The 17,857-nt window shown below is 53.0% G+C and overlaps 1 protein-coding gene across 1 annotated transcript; it reads left to right on the forward strand.

Moving 5' to 3' along the window:
* The first annotated feature begins 41 nt into the window (after nucleotides 1–41).
* LOC117802928 (neuronal calcium sensor 1-like) lies at nucleotides 42–11,781 on the forward strand. The gene is made up of 6 exons (XM_034663739.1): nucleotides 42–45; nucleotides 114–218; nucleotides 1,432–1,520; nucleotides 1,937–2,014; nucleotides 4,021–4,138; nucleotides 11,114–11,781. Exons 1-5 carry the CDS (start codon nucleotides 42–44, stop codon nucleotides 4,117–4,119), a joined length of 375 nt encoding a protein of 124 aa, XP_034519630.1. The 3' UTR covers nucleotides 4,120–4,138; nucleotides 11,114–11,781.
* The last annotated feature ends 6,076 nt before the right edge of the window (nucleotides 11,782–17,857 follow it).

Raw genomic sequence — 17,857 nt, forward strand, 5'->3', positions numbered from 1 at the left:
CTCTCTCCCACTCTCTCCACTTGGGTGTCCATCCATCGGCCATGGGTATCTGGTGCCCGCCACCCATCATGCACCCAAGGCCCAGCCCGACCAGAGCCCCGGTACTGACTGAGACCACCCTTCCCCTCTCTCCTGTCAGGACGGGCGGATCGAGTTCTCTGAGTTCATCCAGGCGCTGTCGGTGACCTCAAGGGGAACCCTGGACGAGAAGCTTCGGTGTAAGTCCTGTCTGTGGGTTCTGTAGGCAGCGCCTGGCGGGGCCCAGGCTAGAGGGAGCCCAGGTAGCTGCTCCAGGTTGTCAGTCCAGGGCTGAGTGATGGCACAGATGTCCTGCCTTTCCAGGTCAGAGGAGCTTCCCTGGGGTGGCCGTGTAGGAGGAATACGGCTTACCGAGGCAGGGTGGACAGATGGGGCGGTCAACAGGTATAGACGTGGAGCACGGGTAGTGTCGCGTTGCATTAAAAAACCGGGTTCCAGTGCTGGCAGCCCCTCTTGGGACGCTGCTGTGTTGATGACGGGTCTCATTCGTGCACTGACTCACTCACTCACCCAGCGGATACCCACAGGTCACGGCCACGGTCCATGCCACCCAGCAGGCCGGGAAGCCACAGGAGACTCGGATAGGTGGGCGCCCGCTCTCCTGGCTGGCAGTCTAGCAAGGGGACATGATTTGGAAAAATCCCATAAAACTGCAGCCGAGGCGGGAAAGGGTGGGTGAGCTGCCAGGAGAGCCACTGGCTCTGTGAAGGGTCAGGTGCTGAGCCAGGCAGGGGGCGAGCGGGCCCCGGGCACGAGGAGGGAAGAGGGTGTGCGGAACAAGGGAACAGCATTGCGAGGCCACAGGGCAGAGCGGGCAGGCCCATGCTGGAACATGGGGTGGGGGCAAAAGGGAGTCTGGAGAGAGGGTGGAAACCGTTGAGCCCAAATTCACTGCTCTCCTGGACCTTTATGCTGCATTGCGTTGGCAACTAAAAAACCCAGCAGTTTCTCTTTCTTTCTTTCTTTTTTTTTAGGAATAAAGGAGAATTTTATTCATGTAAAATGCTACCCCCCCCCACCGCTATCCGTGGCATATTATTTTATTTTCTAAGTTGACCATAGCAGGAAGCTGCGTGGGAGGGGAGTGAGTGGAGAGGAGGTGGAGACTGGGGGGCGGAGGGAGGGGGCCTCATTAGGGCTTCCTCCTGACCCCCCCCAGCCTCAGCCCCTGCTCTGCAGACCCAGAGCCCCCTCCTCTTTACCTTCAGTTTTTTTTAAATCCCTAGTTGAAATGGTACCTGTGTCAATGTGTGTGTGTGTCTGTCTGTCCATCCCTCTTTGTCCTGATGTGAATCCTTGTTGTGGATGAGTAATGTGGCTCCCCCACATGTTGAGGGGCTGGGGGGTGGAGCATGGCAGAGGGGGTGACTCCGCCCCACTGCTTGATCACAGGGGCCTTCAAGCTCTACGATCTGGACAACGACGGCTACATCACCAGGAACGAGATGCTGGACATTGTGGACGCCATTTATCAGATGGTGGTGAGGCCTGGGCCCTATGGGGTAGGAGAGGCAAGAGGACTGTCCCATTTAGGGACAGGACCTGGTCGGCCCCCAGGGAGCCTGCGCCCATAGCCGCTCTCCCGCCCGGGGTGAGAGTTGGCCAGGAGAGGGGTCACTGTGTGCATCTGCGATGTGGACAGTGGCTGGGGTGACCGTGGGGCTGACAGGGGCAGAATGTTCTAGAGCAGAAGGCAGAGAGGGCAGGGGTGGGGTGGGGAATGGGAGGAAGAGCGGTCCGCATCTGCAACCTGCCCAGATCTGGGTGGGGTGGGGGGTTGGCCAGCACCGCAAAGCCCGGAGTGCCAGGAGCCCACCGCCTACCTTGTCTCTCCGTGGCAGGGGAACNAAGCCCGGAGTGCCGGGAGCCCACCGCCTACCTTGTCTCTCCGTGGCAGGGGAACACCGTGGAGCTCCCCGAGGAGGAGAACACCCCCGAGAAGAGGGTGGACCGGATCTTCGCCATGATGGACAAGGTGAGCCTGGGAGGTAAGGTGTGGGAGCCAGGCCCTGGGCCCCAGCAGGTGGGCCGCACGGACCCTCGAGATACAGGGATGTTCAGTGCAGGTCGCGAGCCATCAAACGTCCCCATCAAACGTCCAGAGTTTTAAATAAGTTTACCCAATACTTCTTCTTTCCCCAGCTTAGATTCTTAACTGTTTTGACTTCTTGACGTGGACCCCTTTGACGTCCTGGAGAAGTCTCTGGGCGTCTCAGAGTAACGGCGTTCAGCGCATCAAATCAAACGTATAGGATCAAAAAGGAAGTTAAGATTTTGGAATACAGCCATCAAAATATTTTTTAAAGAGAATTTGCGCTGTAGCATTTTGGAAGCTTCTTTATGAGCACATTAAATAAGAAGGTGTGGCGGTGGGTGTCACCACCCCCCAGTTTCCAAGCCATGACAGGCGTACGTGGCACCTGCAGTCACGGGGATGTGCTGTGACATTGCTCGTGACCCCCACAGTCGACACAGGTCACAGGTGCTGCTGGGTCTCTCGGGCATTGTCAGCTACCGTCATTGTGGATGGAAAAGCTACATTTCGGTTAGAAGTTAGTGAATAGAAAGACCTCGTTTTTTCCCGTCTGAGTTTACAGACCTGCTGCATTCTGGCCACAGGCCCCAGGTTAAGAAATCCTTGTTTATACCAAACTTTTTTTTTTTTTTTAAGCAAAATAACTTTGTTTTTTATTGGAAATTTGATATGGTGATGGGAGGGCAACCCGATATTGCTTGCCTTAAGGCAAAGAACACAAATTACAGTGACAGTGGGCTTATTTTTTTTTAAGGTTTTATTTATTTATTTGACAGATACATATATATATATATAGATATAAATAGCTATTATCTATATATAGAGAGAGAGCGAGAGAGAGAAAGCACAAGCAGGGGGAGTGGGAGAGGGAGAAGCAGTTTCCTCGCTGAGCAAGGAACCCGATGCGGGGCTCGATCCCAGGACCCTGGGATCACAACCTGAGCTGAAGGCAGACATTTCACCGACTGAACCAGCCAGGCGCCCCGGCAGTGGGCTTGTTGGTACATTCTGGCAGGATCCAGGTGCTTGCCCTGAAAGCTTGGAGCCTGAGATCAGCACTTGTCAGAGAGGCGGTGAAGACCTCTAGGTTCAGACTGCGCTGGTTTCTCGGCAATGGTGGAAAGATGCTCCCACGGCGTCTGAGCAACGGATACTGCCTTTGTCACAGGGTGGTTGGATGCCGTTTAATGCCAAGGCCACACACTCCTTAAATCTCCCTGAGTCATACCTCCTTTATTTAGGGACACAGAGCACACCACCCACCCAGACTGGTGTAAATTCTGCCTTCCCCAGTGACTAGCCATGGGGCGCTGGGGTGGTGACCAAGCCTCAGTTTCCTTACCAGCAAAAGGGGGATAAAAGCAGCACCCCTTCTTAGGGTGGCCGTGAGGAGCCCATGAGACCAAGCATGAGACACGGAGCAAGCTCAGGGCCTACAGTGAGCCACCTCTCCGGGCCCTTTTTTTGGGGGGGGTCTCACGGGTTTTTGAGAGATGCTCAGGGCAGGGATTCTGGCCCAACTCACTGCTACCCTGAGAGGCCCACTCAAGTCCTTCTTTGTGAGCTCTGCTCAGGCTCCTGGCATCTGGTGTAGGCTGCTCTGGGACTGGGTGAAATGCCCTTGCAAGAGTGACTGCAGAGAAATGCAATGGGCTCTCAGCCCCTGGGGATTAACTGCCATTTATGGGAATTCATTGCAGTGCTTATGGTAAGTATGGAGTTTGGGGCCCAAGGTCACCTTGCCAGGAAGTGCCCGGGTCTCTCTGCCGCCTGACTCCTCCTACCTAGCAAGCTGCCCTGCCTCCTTCCAGACCTAACTTTGGAAGCTCTCTCCGGGCCAGGCCTGGGATGGGCTTGGGGAGTGGGTGTCCGGGGTCCAGGCCAGAGCCCCCTATCCTAGGATGCTGGTTGTCCCCCCACCTTCAGCCACCTCTCTCTGCTTGCAGAATGCTGACGGGAAGCTGACCCTGCAGGAGTTCCAGGAAGGATCAAAGGCAGATCCCTCCATCGTGCAGGCGCTGTCCCTCTATGACGGGCTGGTATAGTCCAGGGCCCAGAGCCGGGGTGAGTGGAGGGGGACCTGGGGCTTGGGGTTGGGGCAGCGGGGGAAAGCCAGTCCCAGGACGCTTAGGATTTGCTGGGTCTCCTGGCAGTCCTTGGGGTGTGCCCCGCTGGAGCTCAGCTGGTAGGAGGTGGCCTGGAGGTAGGCTTCTCATCAGCTACAGCCCCTCTATTTTGTTATTTTTATATTCCCAGATTCAGCCCGAGAGTTTGCTTAAGTCGAAGTTTCCCTGAATTGGAAACGCTTTGAAAAGCACAGTTGTCGGGGGACGGTGGGGAGCAAGGGCTGCGCACGGCCTTCACGCGTGGCCTGTGGAAGCCCCGAGCCCCGGCTCTCCTGCTTAGTAGCTCAGGTGTGGTTTCTGGTTCCATCCACTCGAATTTGCTGGAAGTGCTGGGCCATAGCGCCCGGAAAGGCCTCTGTGGCCGGGAGAGGACTGTCTCCCTTTTTCTTCCTGATTCTCCCCTACCTCTTTTTTCTGCCTCCTCTCTGTTCCGTCCTCCATGCTGTGTGTGAGGAATGGGGGTGTTGACCCCCCAGGGTCATTCTTGAATGTGCCTTCTGGTGGACAAACGATGCGTTCCCCTGGTGTGTATCTGAGGAGAAATGTGGGATACGTGTGTGTTCGGATTCACTAGAGACCACTCGAGTCTTCCCGTGTGCACCCCCTCCCATCTTAGACCCCCCCCAGCCCTGCCTCAGAGTTCCAGTTGCTCCACAGCCCTGCCAACACTGGATATTCTCTGTCTTTTACATTTTACACATTTTGGTGGGTGTGTCGTGAAGGCTTGTAATTTTAATTTGTCTTTCTTTGGTGTGCACGGATGTCGGGTACCTGGTCATATGCACGTCATCCTTTTGGGAAGTGCCGTCTTAAGTATCTTGTTGAATGCTGGGTGACCTCAAAACAGCCGCTGAAAATAACAGACATCAGGAATTTGGGCACAGCTTGGCTGGGGGCCTTTGGCTTGAAGTCTCTCCTGAGGATGTAGTCAGGCTGTCAGCAAGGTGACCAGCCATCCCTGTTTGCCCAGGACTGTCCCAGATTTAGCACCGGAAGTCCCAAGTCCCGGGAAACTGCTCAGCCTCAGGTAACCCAAATAATCCTCAGCTGCTGGCCAGGGCCGCGGTGTCATCTGAAGGCTTGGCCAGGGGGCACCCACTTCCGAGCTCACTCGTTTGGATCGGCAGCCTTGGTCCTCTCTGTGGGGACTTCTGCACAGGGCTGCTGGCTTCCATCAGGGTGAGCTTCCCAGGAGGGAGGGGAATGAGAACCCGAGATGCAGGTATCCATCTTTTCATAATCTAATCTTGGAAGTGACCCCTCATCACTTTTTTTAGGAGTACATTGGCTACGTTAGGCTACATGCATTTCTTTCTTTCTTTTTTTTTTTAAGATTTTATTTATTTATTTGACAGAGAGAGACAGCCAGCGAGAGAGGGAACACAAGCAGGGGGAGTGGGAGAGGAAGAGGCAGGCTTCCCAGCGGACCAGGGAGCCCGATGCAGGGATCCTGGGATCATGCCCTGGGCCGAAGGCAGACGTTTAATGACTGAGCCACCCAGGCGCCCCAATGTGCATTTCTATATAGATTTTAGAATACGTGTATCCATTCTACACACACACATGCACACAGTGGGATTTTGATTGGGATTGAGTTGATTCTACAGTTGAGTTTGGGGGAGAATTGGCATTTTTGTTGTGTGGAGTGTTCTAATCCATGAAAATGGTATATCCATTCATTTAAGTCTTTCAAATTATTCCTCTGGGACGTTTTATTGATTTCAGCTAAAAGGTCTTTCACATCTTATGATAGATCTATTCCTTGATATTCGGTTTTTTTTTTTTAATTGTATTACTTGTTTATTTTTGGTTTCTAGAAATCCAGTTGGTTTTTGTTTATTGATGATATATCTAATGGTCCTGCTAACATCACTTATCAAATCCAAGAATCTACCTTCAATTCTTTGGGACTGTCTATGCTTTATTTCTTCCTCTCCTGTCCTTCCACTATCTGTTTCTTTGTCCTGCTTCCTCGCACTGGCTGGGCCCTCCAGTGCAGTGTCACTTAGGAGTAGCGATGGTGAACAATTTTGTCTCACTCTTGGTCTTGGGGGACAGCTTTCAATAATCTACTATTAGTTAGATTAGTTAATTTATAATTAATTCAATAATTATTATTAGAGTGTCTGGTATAGGTCTTCCGTTGATAGGTTTTGTCAGATTTAGAAAGTTTCCTTTCTAGTTCACCATGAGTTGTTTTTTATTTATGTTTATTTTTTTTTAAGTCATTGCTGCTCCCAACATGGGGCTCGAACTCACAACCCCAAGATCAAGAGTCCCATGCTCTTCCAACTGAACCAGCCAAGGGCCCCACCTAGGAGTCGTTTTTTTAAAAAATCATGAAGAGTGTGGAGTTTTATAAAACAAAATTTCTGCATCTACCAGGATGCTTATATGACTTTTCTCCTTTTTTGGGCGTTAACCTGGAGAATAACACTGATTGGATTTTGAATGCTAAGCCACCCTTGCACCCTTAGAATAAACTCCACTTCCACTACGGTCTGTTAGCCTTTCCATGTATCATCAGATTTGATTTGCTGATACTTTATTTCCGGACGCTAGTGTCGTTCCGAAGTTTCTATGAAGCTGCTGCTGTTGATGATTTTCCACAAGAAATCCTTTTCCCTTGAAGAGACCTTAGACAATATGTTGAAACAGAACACAAAAACTTTATTTTTAAAAACCTTCATGTATAACCCAGATATAACCACTGGGAGCATTTTGGGTCCAGGGTGATTCAAAAGGAATCGAATACTCACAAAAACTTAATACTCAGGAATTGGGTCACATGGGGATATACAATCAAACCAATTTCTAAAGGAACCATCGTAGTTATTTCTCTGATCTCAGAAGCACTCGGTACGTGGCTCTGGGTCCCACGGCGCATATGATCCATTGTCTCATTTCCCAGAGGTTTCTTTTGCATTACCACCAGTGGCCTCCGTGGCAGCTGTCCTGTGACGTGCTGCTTTGTCCCCCGCATGCTGTGGAAAAAGTGGTACAAACATAGGTTCTTGATATATCCGCCCCTCCAGAAAAACTCACACGGTGTCGCTAATTTCTTTATGGTGTGTGATTATTTTTCAATCACCCTAATTGTTTCTGCCTTACGGTTTCCTGTGAACACATATGTGTTTGTATTTCCTCAGTAACAATGAGTTCATAACCATATGTTGTTGGCTGTTGGTTGTTTTTTTTTTTTATGAACAACTTATAGGAAACATTTATGTTTCCTTTTGGAGACTTAACACTAAGAAAAGAGTTGTGTGTGTGTGTTTTATAATTTTTATTTTGTTATATTAGTCACCATACAGTACATCCCCAGTTTTTGATGCCATTTTCCATGATTTTTTTTTTTTTTTTTTTAGAGAGAGAGAAAGAGCAGATATGAGCAGTAGGGAGCGGCAGAGGGAGAAGGGGAGAGAGAGAATCTCAAGCAGGCTCCACGCCCAGTGCAGAGCCTAATTCAGGGCTCGATCTCATGACACTGAGATCGTGACCTGAGCCCAAATCAAAAGTCAGACACTTAACTGACTGAGCCATCCAGGCACCCCAAGAAAAGAGATTTTTAACATGTTTTACCCAACTTGGCACAAAGTTCACATCATGCTGTATCTGCACGGGCTTTCCTTAACACCATTTACGGAGACACCCATCTGAGCCTCACCAGCAACATGACAGCCAAGAAGATGTTACTTTGTTTCCACGACAAGCTTTTCAGACAACCTTCCTATAGCTCCTCCCCAAAATTGCCTTTTTCCTTTTCTCAGGCTTGTCCTAGAATCTTCTGGATGGTAATTCTACCCAACTTGTGTTCCATCATTTTTGTGATTGATTTGCCTTCTCAGATTCCTGATGTATCATAATTGTTAGATACGTTACTGTTACATAATTCACTGAGTCCCTCAGGAACTGAGATCCTGCCTGTTTTCTACATCAGTAAAAATGTGGTTCGAGGCCATTGTTTTTAATAGCTGCATAATATTCTGTCATATAGCTGGGCCATAATTTACCCAGTCCTGTGCTGTGGGATGCTTAGGCTGCTGGAAATCTTGAACTGGATTTTTAAAAAAAACCTTCTATTCACAAGCAGTGGTGGAGCGAATGGTGTCATCCTGTTACTGACCATCCTCCTTCAGAATCACCAGTTCGCCACCACCAATCTTACACCGTCTCTACCCTGGATATACACATTGGGAGTGGGTTCCTTTGAAGCAAATTCAAGACATTCTATCATTTCATACATAAATATTTCAAAATACATTCCTAAAAGATAGCCGTCCTTTACAAAATCCATAATAGTAGAAAAATCAATACTAATGCCTTAATACCCTCCCAGCCTGTAGCTGGTATTCCCATTTCCTATTACCTCGCGGGTTTTTGTTTATTGGAATCAGAATCTGAATGAATTCCACCTATTGCAATTGGTTGATTGGCCTCTCAAGTTTATGGTAATGTTTCCCCTTCCCTTTTTGCTTGCTGATTGTCGAGAAACGTGTTCTGTCGAGTCTCCTCCATCTGTGGTTTGTGGATTGCGCCCCCGTGGTGGTTCTTACATGTTCTTCGGTTCCCTGTACTTCCTAGAAACGGGCGGGTAGATCTACAGGCTTGCCCGCCACTCAGTTTGGTCTGCCTTGTCGAGAACACCTCTCAAGTGGGGCTGCATGTGTCCACCAGGTAGCTGTGAGGTCTGGTGACATCAGCAGCCATTGGTGATGACTGCTTCATTCATTCGTTCTGTAGGTGACGTCCTAAAGCTGTCTGTCCTTTTTTGGTGGCTTGGTTGCTTTTACACAGGGAAACTTCCCCTCATCAACTATTTGGTTACTCCGAAGCCTAGTTTTTAATTGGAAAGGCAGGATAGATAACTCAATTCTTCTTCCTTTTCAGTTTTCAAAATGAGTTGGACTTCTAACATCCTTTTGAGGTGACCAATGACTTTTTTTTTTTTTACATACAATCATGAATTTATGGATTTAAATGCATTTGATGAGTTTCATCATGTTCGTGGTTTTTGCCACAATACTGCAGATCACAAGGGTTCACAGATTGCCACAGAAGGCAAAGCGTGTGATTAGAAACTCAGCCAAGCGCCCCAGGGTTGGCACAGGGACGGAAGGCTGAGAGGACACAGGCCTCTCCCTGGGTGACTCTTCCCCCACCTGCACCACAGCGGCCATCCCAACTCTGGTCCCGTGGGGTCTTCCTACTCCAGGGCCGCCGCCACCTAGCTTCTGACTGACCCAGATGATGCTTTCAGGTCACCTCACGCAGGTCTGGGAAATGGCCCCTTTTGGATCAGACAGCCACGCCCACGCAGTCGGGGGAGCAGGGACATGGGATTTAAGTGGAGCAGGTTACGGGAAGGATCTGTGGATGGCGCACACGCTAATGGACAGGACGGTCCGCCATGCCTTTTTTCAAAATTATATCAAGGTGACATTCACCTAACATAAAATTAACCATTTTGCTTTTTGAATGTTTTAAAAAAAATATTTACTTTAAAGGGGCTCCACATCCAACGTGGGGCTTGAACTCACGAACCTGAGATCAAGAATTGCATGCTCTAGCGACTGAGCCAGCAGGGCACCCTGTCCCAGAGGGGAAGGGAGGGTTCAAATGAACCGTTTTCAAGTGAGCAGTTCAGTGGCATTTCGTACATTCACAACGAGGCACAACTACCCCCTCCCTCTAGTTCCAAAACATCTGTATCCCTCCCAAATCAGCACCGTATCCACTGAGCAGTTTCTCCCCATCCCCCCCTGGGACTAAGCCCCCCGCGACCCCAGCCCACCTTCTGCCTCTGTGGATCTGCCTATCCGGGACATTTCACGAAAGTGAAATCTGTGGCCTTTTGTGTCTGGTCCCTTTCACTCAGCGCCATGTTTCCCAGGTCCGCCCGTGTTGTAGCACGGGTCAGGACTTGGTTCCTTCTTCCAGCCAAGTCGTGCTCCGCTGTATGGACAGAGCACGTTCTGCTCCTCCCCTCCTCACCCGTGGGTGGACATCGGGGCTTCCACCTTTTGACAACGGTGGACGGTGCTGCCGTGAACGTGGGCGTCCGTGGATTCGAGTCCCGATTTTCGGTTCTTTGCGGTGTATCCCTAAGAGTGGGAATGCTGGCTCCTGTCGTAACTCCGTGTTTGACTTTTGGAGGAACCGCCGGGCTGCTTCCCGCGCAGCTGTGCTGTTTTATGTCCCCGCCAGCAAGGGGGGGGTCCTGGTTTCGCCCCACGCTCACCGACACTTGTCATTTCCCTTTGGTCCGAGGAGAGCCATCCAAGGCGGCATGCAGGGGTGCCTTAGTGTGGTTTTTCTGTGCGCTCCCCCGATGACTCATCCCGTTGACCTTCTTGGCTGGGCCATGCGTTGGTTCCCAGCCGTTGCCAATCATGCGATGTTCTGGCTATGTCCCGTGTGTCCCACCAGCTCCCCGCTCACGGACACTGGGTCTGCCCCTTCCCTTTTTATTTTGCTATTACAGATGATCCTGAGGGAAACCCCTTCTTCCTTTCTTTTTTTTTTCTTTTTTTTAAAGATTTTATTCATTTATTTGACACACACAGAGAGAGAGAGAGAGAGGGAGAGAGAGCACAAGCAGGGGGAGCAGCAGGCAAAGGGAGAGGGAGAAGCAGGCTCCCCGCAGAGCAGGGAGCCTGATGCAGGATTCGATCCCAGGACCCTGGGATCCCGACCTGAGCCCAAGGCAGACGCTTCCACCGACTGAGCCACCCAGACACCCCCACCTTGATTTATTTCTTAAGGATGCATCCTGAGCACCCAATGGGTGGATCAGAGGGTAGGACTTCCGACAGAATGCCACCCTGACCCCTCAGTGACTCTCCCAGCAGCCCCGTGGGGTGCGCCCTCGGCAGCCGGCTCTGCACCTGTCTCACCTCCTTGTGTCTTCCAGATGCCTGGGAACCACTCGCCTCCTCCCGTGCCATGAGGCCACCTCCGCCCCAACACCACCCTCCTGTGTCCACCCAGCCTTTCTCCGCATCCACACCCAGCCGGGCTGCCCTGGAACCGTGAGGCCCGGCTCTCCTCCCCCCTGCCCTGCACCCACCGCCGCCTGAAGCCACCGGCTCCAATTGCCATCCACCTCTGCTTGTCCAGAAACCAACACGAAACGGAACAGGCTCTAGCCCGCTGCAAAACCGAGGACTCGGCTGCCTCGCGGGCAGCCTCTGGGTCCCTCCCGCTCTCCTGCGCGTGTGGCTTTTGTTTTTTTATTTCAAACAGACATTGAAACAGAAAAAATACAAAAACAAAACTACCTTCTGTCCTGGAAGGTGCAGACTGACAGATGGGGAGAAGGCTACCGTTGACCTCAGAGAACACTGCCTCCCGCCTCGGCCGTCCTTCAGCAGCCGGAGAGGCCACGGGAAGTCACGGCCTCGGCCACGGTGCGCTCGGGGCGTCGGGTGGGGGCCCGCCTGATTAACGTTGTTTGTCGTCCCATCCGCGAGCAGCGAAACCCCCTGCGTGGCTAGGAGGATTCACGATGAGGGTGATGATGATGATTTTTTTGTGATAACAGTATTGTGCTTTTTGTGGGGAAAGTGAGTTTTTTTTATACATATATAATTGATATCTTTTATTTATTGGTTGTTAACTGTTGCTGCTGCCTCGTGTGTCCAAAGCTCCCAGGGATGCGGGGCCTCTCGTTTACATGTGCACGCCCTCGCCCACCTGCCCACCTGCGCTTGGGAAGATGGTGGCCTGCAGCGGCCAAGAAGCCAAAAAACTTTTTTTCTTCCTCTCTCTCTCTCTTTTTTTTTTTTTTTTCAGATACTGTGCTCGATGTTTGGAGAGGGGGAAGGGTGGGTTTCTTAAATGGCTAATGCACTGTTCCCCTCCCCCCGCAGCCCGAATGCCTCCTCTTGAACCCCTTTTCTCAGCTTCCTGTCCACACTCCCCATCCCGTGTCCTCCTCTGGGTCCATAGCATCTTTTCCGAGGACAAACGGGACATCTTTTGGTTTCTCAACTCTTGCTTTGCTGTTTGCAGCAGCATGGAGCCTGGGAGCCAGCAAGGGAGGGCTGGGTACTTCAAGAAAGGGGAGGGGGGCACTCTTCGCCAGCAGGTGAGCAGAAGGAAGGGCTCCTTCGCCCTCCATGCTGGATTTTGAAATTGTTGCTCAGTTCTCTCCCACTTGCTTTTCTGCCTGCCTGTCTGCCTTGTCCAGTAGACCACAGAGCATCCTCCTTCCTTTCCCTCTCTCAGCTCAGATGCTGGGAGGAAGGGCAGGAGAGAAGGGCTGCAGGCAATCCCATTCGGTAGTGGTTGCTCCTAGGGCCTACGGCCCACATGCGCTCATAGGAAGCTTCTAACCCCGCCTGCCACCGAGACAGGATAGCCCCAGAACGGCCACCGGGAAAGTCAGATGACCTTGGACCAGAGGCCGTGAGCCTGCGGCTGGCCCTGCTCTGCGATTGTGGGCAGACCCAGGCCTCTCTGGGCCCCAGCTACCCCAGGTGCAGAGCCAGGGGGCTTGGGCTTCTTGATCTGGAAGGTCCCCTTCCATGCTGACACTGGATAATTGTAAGCCTGGGTTTTTTACAGTTTATGATTCTGCGGTCTGTGGCTAAGTTTGCCAGACCCCAACAGACACGGGAACTGTCACTATTTTGTCTCTTGGCACAAGTCTCTGGGGACAGGGCAGCTGCCGGTTGTGGTGTGTGGGCTCAGATGACCTACCTGGTTCTCTCTGCAGTTCTTCCTGGTCCCTCCTGGACTCTTCAGCTGTCTTTTTGGCCCAGAACTAGCCCTCATTGAAGAAAGGCTTCTGAGATGGGAAGCAGCCTCCCAGACTATGTAGGGCCAGGCCTGACTTGTGAATTCTTGCTTCCTTGCAAAGTCAGCAGCCTGTCCTCTCCCTACTTACCCCAGCCCCAGGAGAGGAAAAGCTGGCCCTTGGTTCTCACTTTGAATTGTCCTTGGTTTTCACTTTGCACTTTCCCAGGAGGCCAGAGTGTCTGCTAATTAACCCTCAGCCAACAGACCCTCCGTCAGAGCGCGGGGCTTGCATGTCCATTCCCACTGGCTGGACCGCTCAGCCAGTCCCAGTCTCCCTTCTTGCTCAGCAGAGCCTGTGGCTGTCCTCCACCTCCACTGTAAGCCCCCAGATTCATGGGGACAGGGAGTGCTTTGATTTTCACAGGCGACTTTGCAGGTTGGGCCCCTCGAGCCCCCTGCGGTCACCTTCCTGCTCAGGCTGCTGGCTCAGGAGCCCCAGGACTCCCCACCCGATCCTGGTTCTGACCTAGGACCCTAGGGCAGGAGATTGACTTGGTGGCTTGGGGCTGGAGGAGGGGAGCGCGGGGCCCTTCCCCATGTCACATTACTTCTGGCTTCTGCCTGAGCCTCGATTTGCATCTCTGGCCCAATGGGGAGGAGGCATCGTGCAGCCCATGCTAGAGGCATCATCTCGGAAAGGGATTGTAGCTCGGAATCACCCAGGGTTACGTGTGTGGATCCCCCTCCCCCCCAGCTCAGGCATCAATTCCCAGGCATCCCCGGAGCATCTGCCTGTGAGGCCTTCCTCCCACCTTCTTGCCCTTTGACCTTTTGGTTTGGAGCCACGGGTATGGCTTTTGGCCTTAGCAGGCCTTCTGTGGAGCCATGGCTCAGGCGCCCCTTGGGTCCATGGCCCAGGACAGCCCCGAGCTGCCAGAAGGGCCAGCCTTCTTCCTGGCGGGGTGCTGGACACTTGCCGTTTGTGTCCCGAGGTTGCCAAGCAGGGAGAGTTCTGTCCCCTCCTCTCGCCAGGCCTCTAGATCTGGAATCCTGAGCAGCTGTGGGCCTCTGTCCCCAGCAGCGATTTCCACCCGAGGCCCAGGCCGGTCACATGCTGCTTTCTGGGGATTCCAGACCCACCGGAGGCTAGGCTCTCCGTCCCTCTGCCGACCCTCGCTCCTCGTTCCCTGGCCCAGGAGCAGTGGCCCTGGCCTCCTCCTCACAGCGGCCGCTCCCCACTGTGTTGGTGGCACTGAGGAGAATGCCAGCGTTCCTAATACTGAATCAGGCAACGTCTGGAATAATGTCAAGGCAAATGTGTGTGTCCTCCTTTCCCCTGAAATGCTTTTCAGTTTGACAGCCAACTTCCTAGACGACAGGCACACCTGGGCTTTCGGGAACCTGCCTTTTCTCTGAGGGGAGGAAGGTTGGGGGTGCCCTGGCCCCCTGGGAGAGGCAGCCTTTCCCTGGAGAAAGCCCCACTGCGCGCCCAGCGCAAAGCTACCCGGGTCCCAGCGCAGCTTCGCCTCCGCGTCTGGGGATCCAAGGGGACACGGACGCGCCCCCTGGTGGCGAGGAGCTGCAAAGGCATGTGGGGGACCCCACAGGCCAACCCGGAGCTTGGAGGGGGCAGAGGGAGGGGGGGAGCGGAGGAGGGGACTCCGATATCACCCGGGCTCTGGGCCGGAGCCCCGCATTATTGGCAGCGTGTCTCCCAGATGCCCCTCTTCTAGCTCTCCCGCGGGGGATAGCAAGTTAATTAGCATAAGGGCACCGTGATGGGAAGCCTTGCCCTCTACCCATTTTTTTAATATCTGCGGAATAAACCCAATGGTTGATTTTTGAATGAATAAAAGGCTTTTGTTGAATAAACAGCTGGTCCCATCTTCTGTCTTGGCATCTAGGCTCAGGCTCTGTCTACTGCCCGGAACTGGGACAAATGGCAGAACCGCCCCCCCGCCCCGAAGCCTGTACACTTCTGTTTTCCCTCCGTCTTTGCAGGCCCAGGGCTCCACGGAGGGCCACGCATTCCCAGCCTGACTCAGTGACCGGCTATTTCTCTGAGACTCGGGGCAGGTCGTTCCTGCTCAGTTCCTCTGTCCCTCAGATGGAAGCAGGTGTCTTCTCACCCCCCCTCAAGGGGCCAAGTGAGGAGCCGAGAGCGGACATGAGCACAGGGGTCAGAGCACCTGGCAGAGGTGGAAGGCCAGTGGGGCAGCCTGAGGTGTCAGGGTGCCCCCGCCTGGTACCTGCAACTTTGTAAAGGAATTTGGGCAACTCTTACCAAAAAAAAAGTGCAATGTTTCCTGGCTATGGTGGTTTTCTTTCTGTTTGCCTTTCCAACCCCCTCTGAGCCTCTTTTTGGGGTGCTGTCCTGTCTGAATCCGCTGGTTTGTGTCTCTGGGGAAGAAGCAGGCCCTTGCCCTGTGGTGCAGGTGGGGCAGGGTGAGGCCCCCGGGTGGACAAGGGCCACGTAGCACGCCCAGGCCTCCTCTCGTGGTCCTGTTGTATGTCTTCCATGTCATGCCAATTAAACACGCTTCCTGACTTGTCCTCGCCTCCCTTGTGTGGACCTGTTGCTTTGTCTGTTTCTGTTCTTTTTCATTTCATTTTTAGGCTTCTTCCTCCTCCTGTGACACCCTTTCTCTTGCTTTGGGTGTTGTCTGCCCAGTTTCCCCAAGACACAGACTGTGCCAGATGAAAGCCTTGGGCGTAATGATTCAACCAGAACATTTCAGGGAGTGTGGTTCACCAGAGAGAACCGAGAGTTCACCAGGGTGAGCCCCGCCACCCCACGTCTCATGCCCAGCCAGCTTGTCCATTCCTGCCGCTGTCACCTCCTGGGGGTCTCTAAGGAGTTTCTCTAAAGATTTTAAATGGTGTGAAAACAAGATGAGGGGCCTGGACAGGTTCTCAAAGGGGGGGTGTGAGGAACACCCGGAGCGCCTGCCTTGCTCCCAGAGTTGGTGGGCCTACGGATTGGCTTTCCTAACAAGTTCGCCGGCCATGCTGATGCTGCTGGTCCAGGGACCGCATTTTGAGAACCCCTGGTGAACTGTTCCCGCTGCAGGCGTCCAGTTGGGTCCTAGAGAGGATTCCTGCCTTCATTTCCCCGGGGGTTCAGGCTCATCGTTCACCTGGGGGAGCTCTCAGAAAGGCACCCCATGATGTGGCAGTTGGTGGGGCTGCCCTCTGCCGTGGTCCCCTCTGCCTGGAGCCTGGGGTCTTGGGGGGCCTCCTTTTCCCCTCTAGTCAAGTAAGCAAGTGTTTCCTCCACACAGCTGGGCCCTCCACGTGCTGGGTGGTTGGGGCGAGGAGGAATCAGGAGGTGATGGTCCTTGCTCTCCCCAGCTTGCTGAGGAAACAGTAGCTTGGAGAACAATTAAAGGCGACGTTGCAACACGAGGGTAATTACTCGTTAGAAATAGACTGTTGCTCTTGGCCGAAGGCTCTTGAAAAACGTGTACATGGATGAGGCCCAACGGCCAACCTTAGAATGAGCCAGCACCTGCCAGAACAGGTCACGTTTCGGAGTGGGTTTTGTGAAAGGAATCCTCAGACCGACACCGCCTGCAAGACAAAGCTGGAGGCCCCACCCGACTTCCACTTTGGGGCTAAAGCAGCCGCTGAGAAGGGGCACCCAAAGATGGCACCCTCCGTGGCCATGATAGGCACCCCGCAGAGTGCCTCGGCCTGGCAGTGTCTGGAACTCCTCTAGACACATGCAGCAAATCAAAGGCCATGTGGGAAGGCCGTGTGGGGTGGTGGTTAGGGGCACAGGTTCCAGAATCAGACCTGGTTCCCAGCCAGGCTCCAGCACTTGACATTGGGCATGCATTCTAACTGACTGGGTTTTCTGGCAAAAATGCAGGCCCCCAATTGGAGACAGATGATGGCCCCACAAGCCCCCCCTCTGCCACACACCCCCAACAACCTTGCCACCAGACAGAATGTTATAACCAAAGCAGGTCTTATTCTCCTGAATGTCCAAATATTACTAGGAAGCAGGTACAAAGGAGCTATACACCTGTACCCATCTGTCCAAGGAGTGGGGGTACCAGGACCCCAGGGCCCTGCCCCAGAGCACAGCTCTAGGGGTCTCAGGCTGCTGAGCTCACTCCTGGGAATCTTTGTAGCCAACCACTTATCTGACAACCTCGCACTTCTAAGAAAAAGGATTTCTAACAGCCCTTTGCTAATGAACATATGTGGTGTCGATTTTAACAAGAGCACGTGTTTAAAATGCTAATGTGATACCTTCTGGAAAGCAGATTCCTAACTAGGGTATTTCAAATACTAAGGGACCGTCCCTGAGGCGGAGGCTGGAGGTAATCTACACCCTTCGGTTCCACCGAAGCATTGAAAGTAAAGAAGCGTGTGGGGGCCCTGCTCCCTGGGAAGACTGGGATCTGGCTCAAAGGGCTGAGGGGGGGGTAGCCTGGGGCAGTGTTTCCAGCACCTGGTGAGCTCACAGTGGGTGTTAGCTGGTGCTAGAGCTGGCTCCTGCCTTTTCTAGGCAGCCTGGGGAGGCCTCTGCAGGGACAAGGTTCAGAACTCCTGCTTCACATGCCCTGTGGGCAGATGGTGGGTCATGGTCCCTTGCTCTGGGTCATGCTGAAGTCTGCCCTGACCTGCCCCTGGCCCAGCTTACCCTGGGCAGCTTACTGTGGGTTGAGGCTCAGTGGAGGCAGAGACCTGGCCTCTTCTTCCCCATTTGGGCCATCTGTTTTTCCAGGGTGCCTCTAACTGGCTGCAATTTCCTGGGGGTGATAGCATGGATGAAGCCCCAGGGTGACCCCGTTGATCCCCACTGAGAGCCTTCCACCATATCCCCTTACCCTGCCCAACCCCAAACTCATGTCTGCATGTTAGAAAGTATCTTCCTAATTCTTCTTCCCTAGAGCCCAACTCAGAC

Source organism: Ailuropoda melanoleuca, chromosome 7 (assembly GCF_002007445.2).
Source record: "Ailuropoda melanoleuca isolate Jingjing chromosome 7, ASM200744v2, whole genome shotgun sequence".
In the NCBI taxonomy this organism is placed as follows: Eukaryota; Metazoa; Chordata; class Mammalia; order Carnivora; family Ursidae; genus Ailuropoda; species Ailuropoda melanoleuca.

Coding starts and splice junctions, on each gene's coding strand:
- LOC117802928 (XM_034663739.1), top strand. Junction 219..1,431: donor CCTGGACGAGAAGCTTCGGT/GTAAGTCCTGTC, acceptor GCTTGATCACAG/GGGCCTTCAAGCTCTACGAT. Junction 1,521..1,936: donor ACGCCATTTATCAGATGGTG/GTGAGGCCTGGG, acceptor TCTCCGTGGCAG/GGGAACACCGTGGAGCTCCC.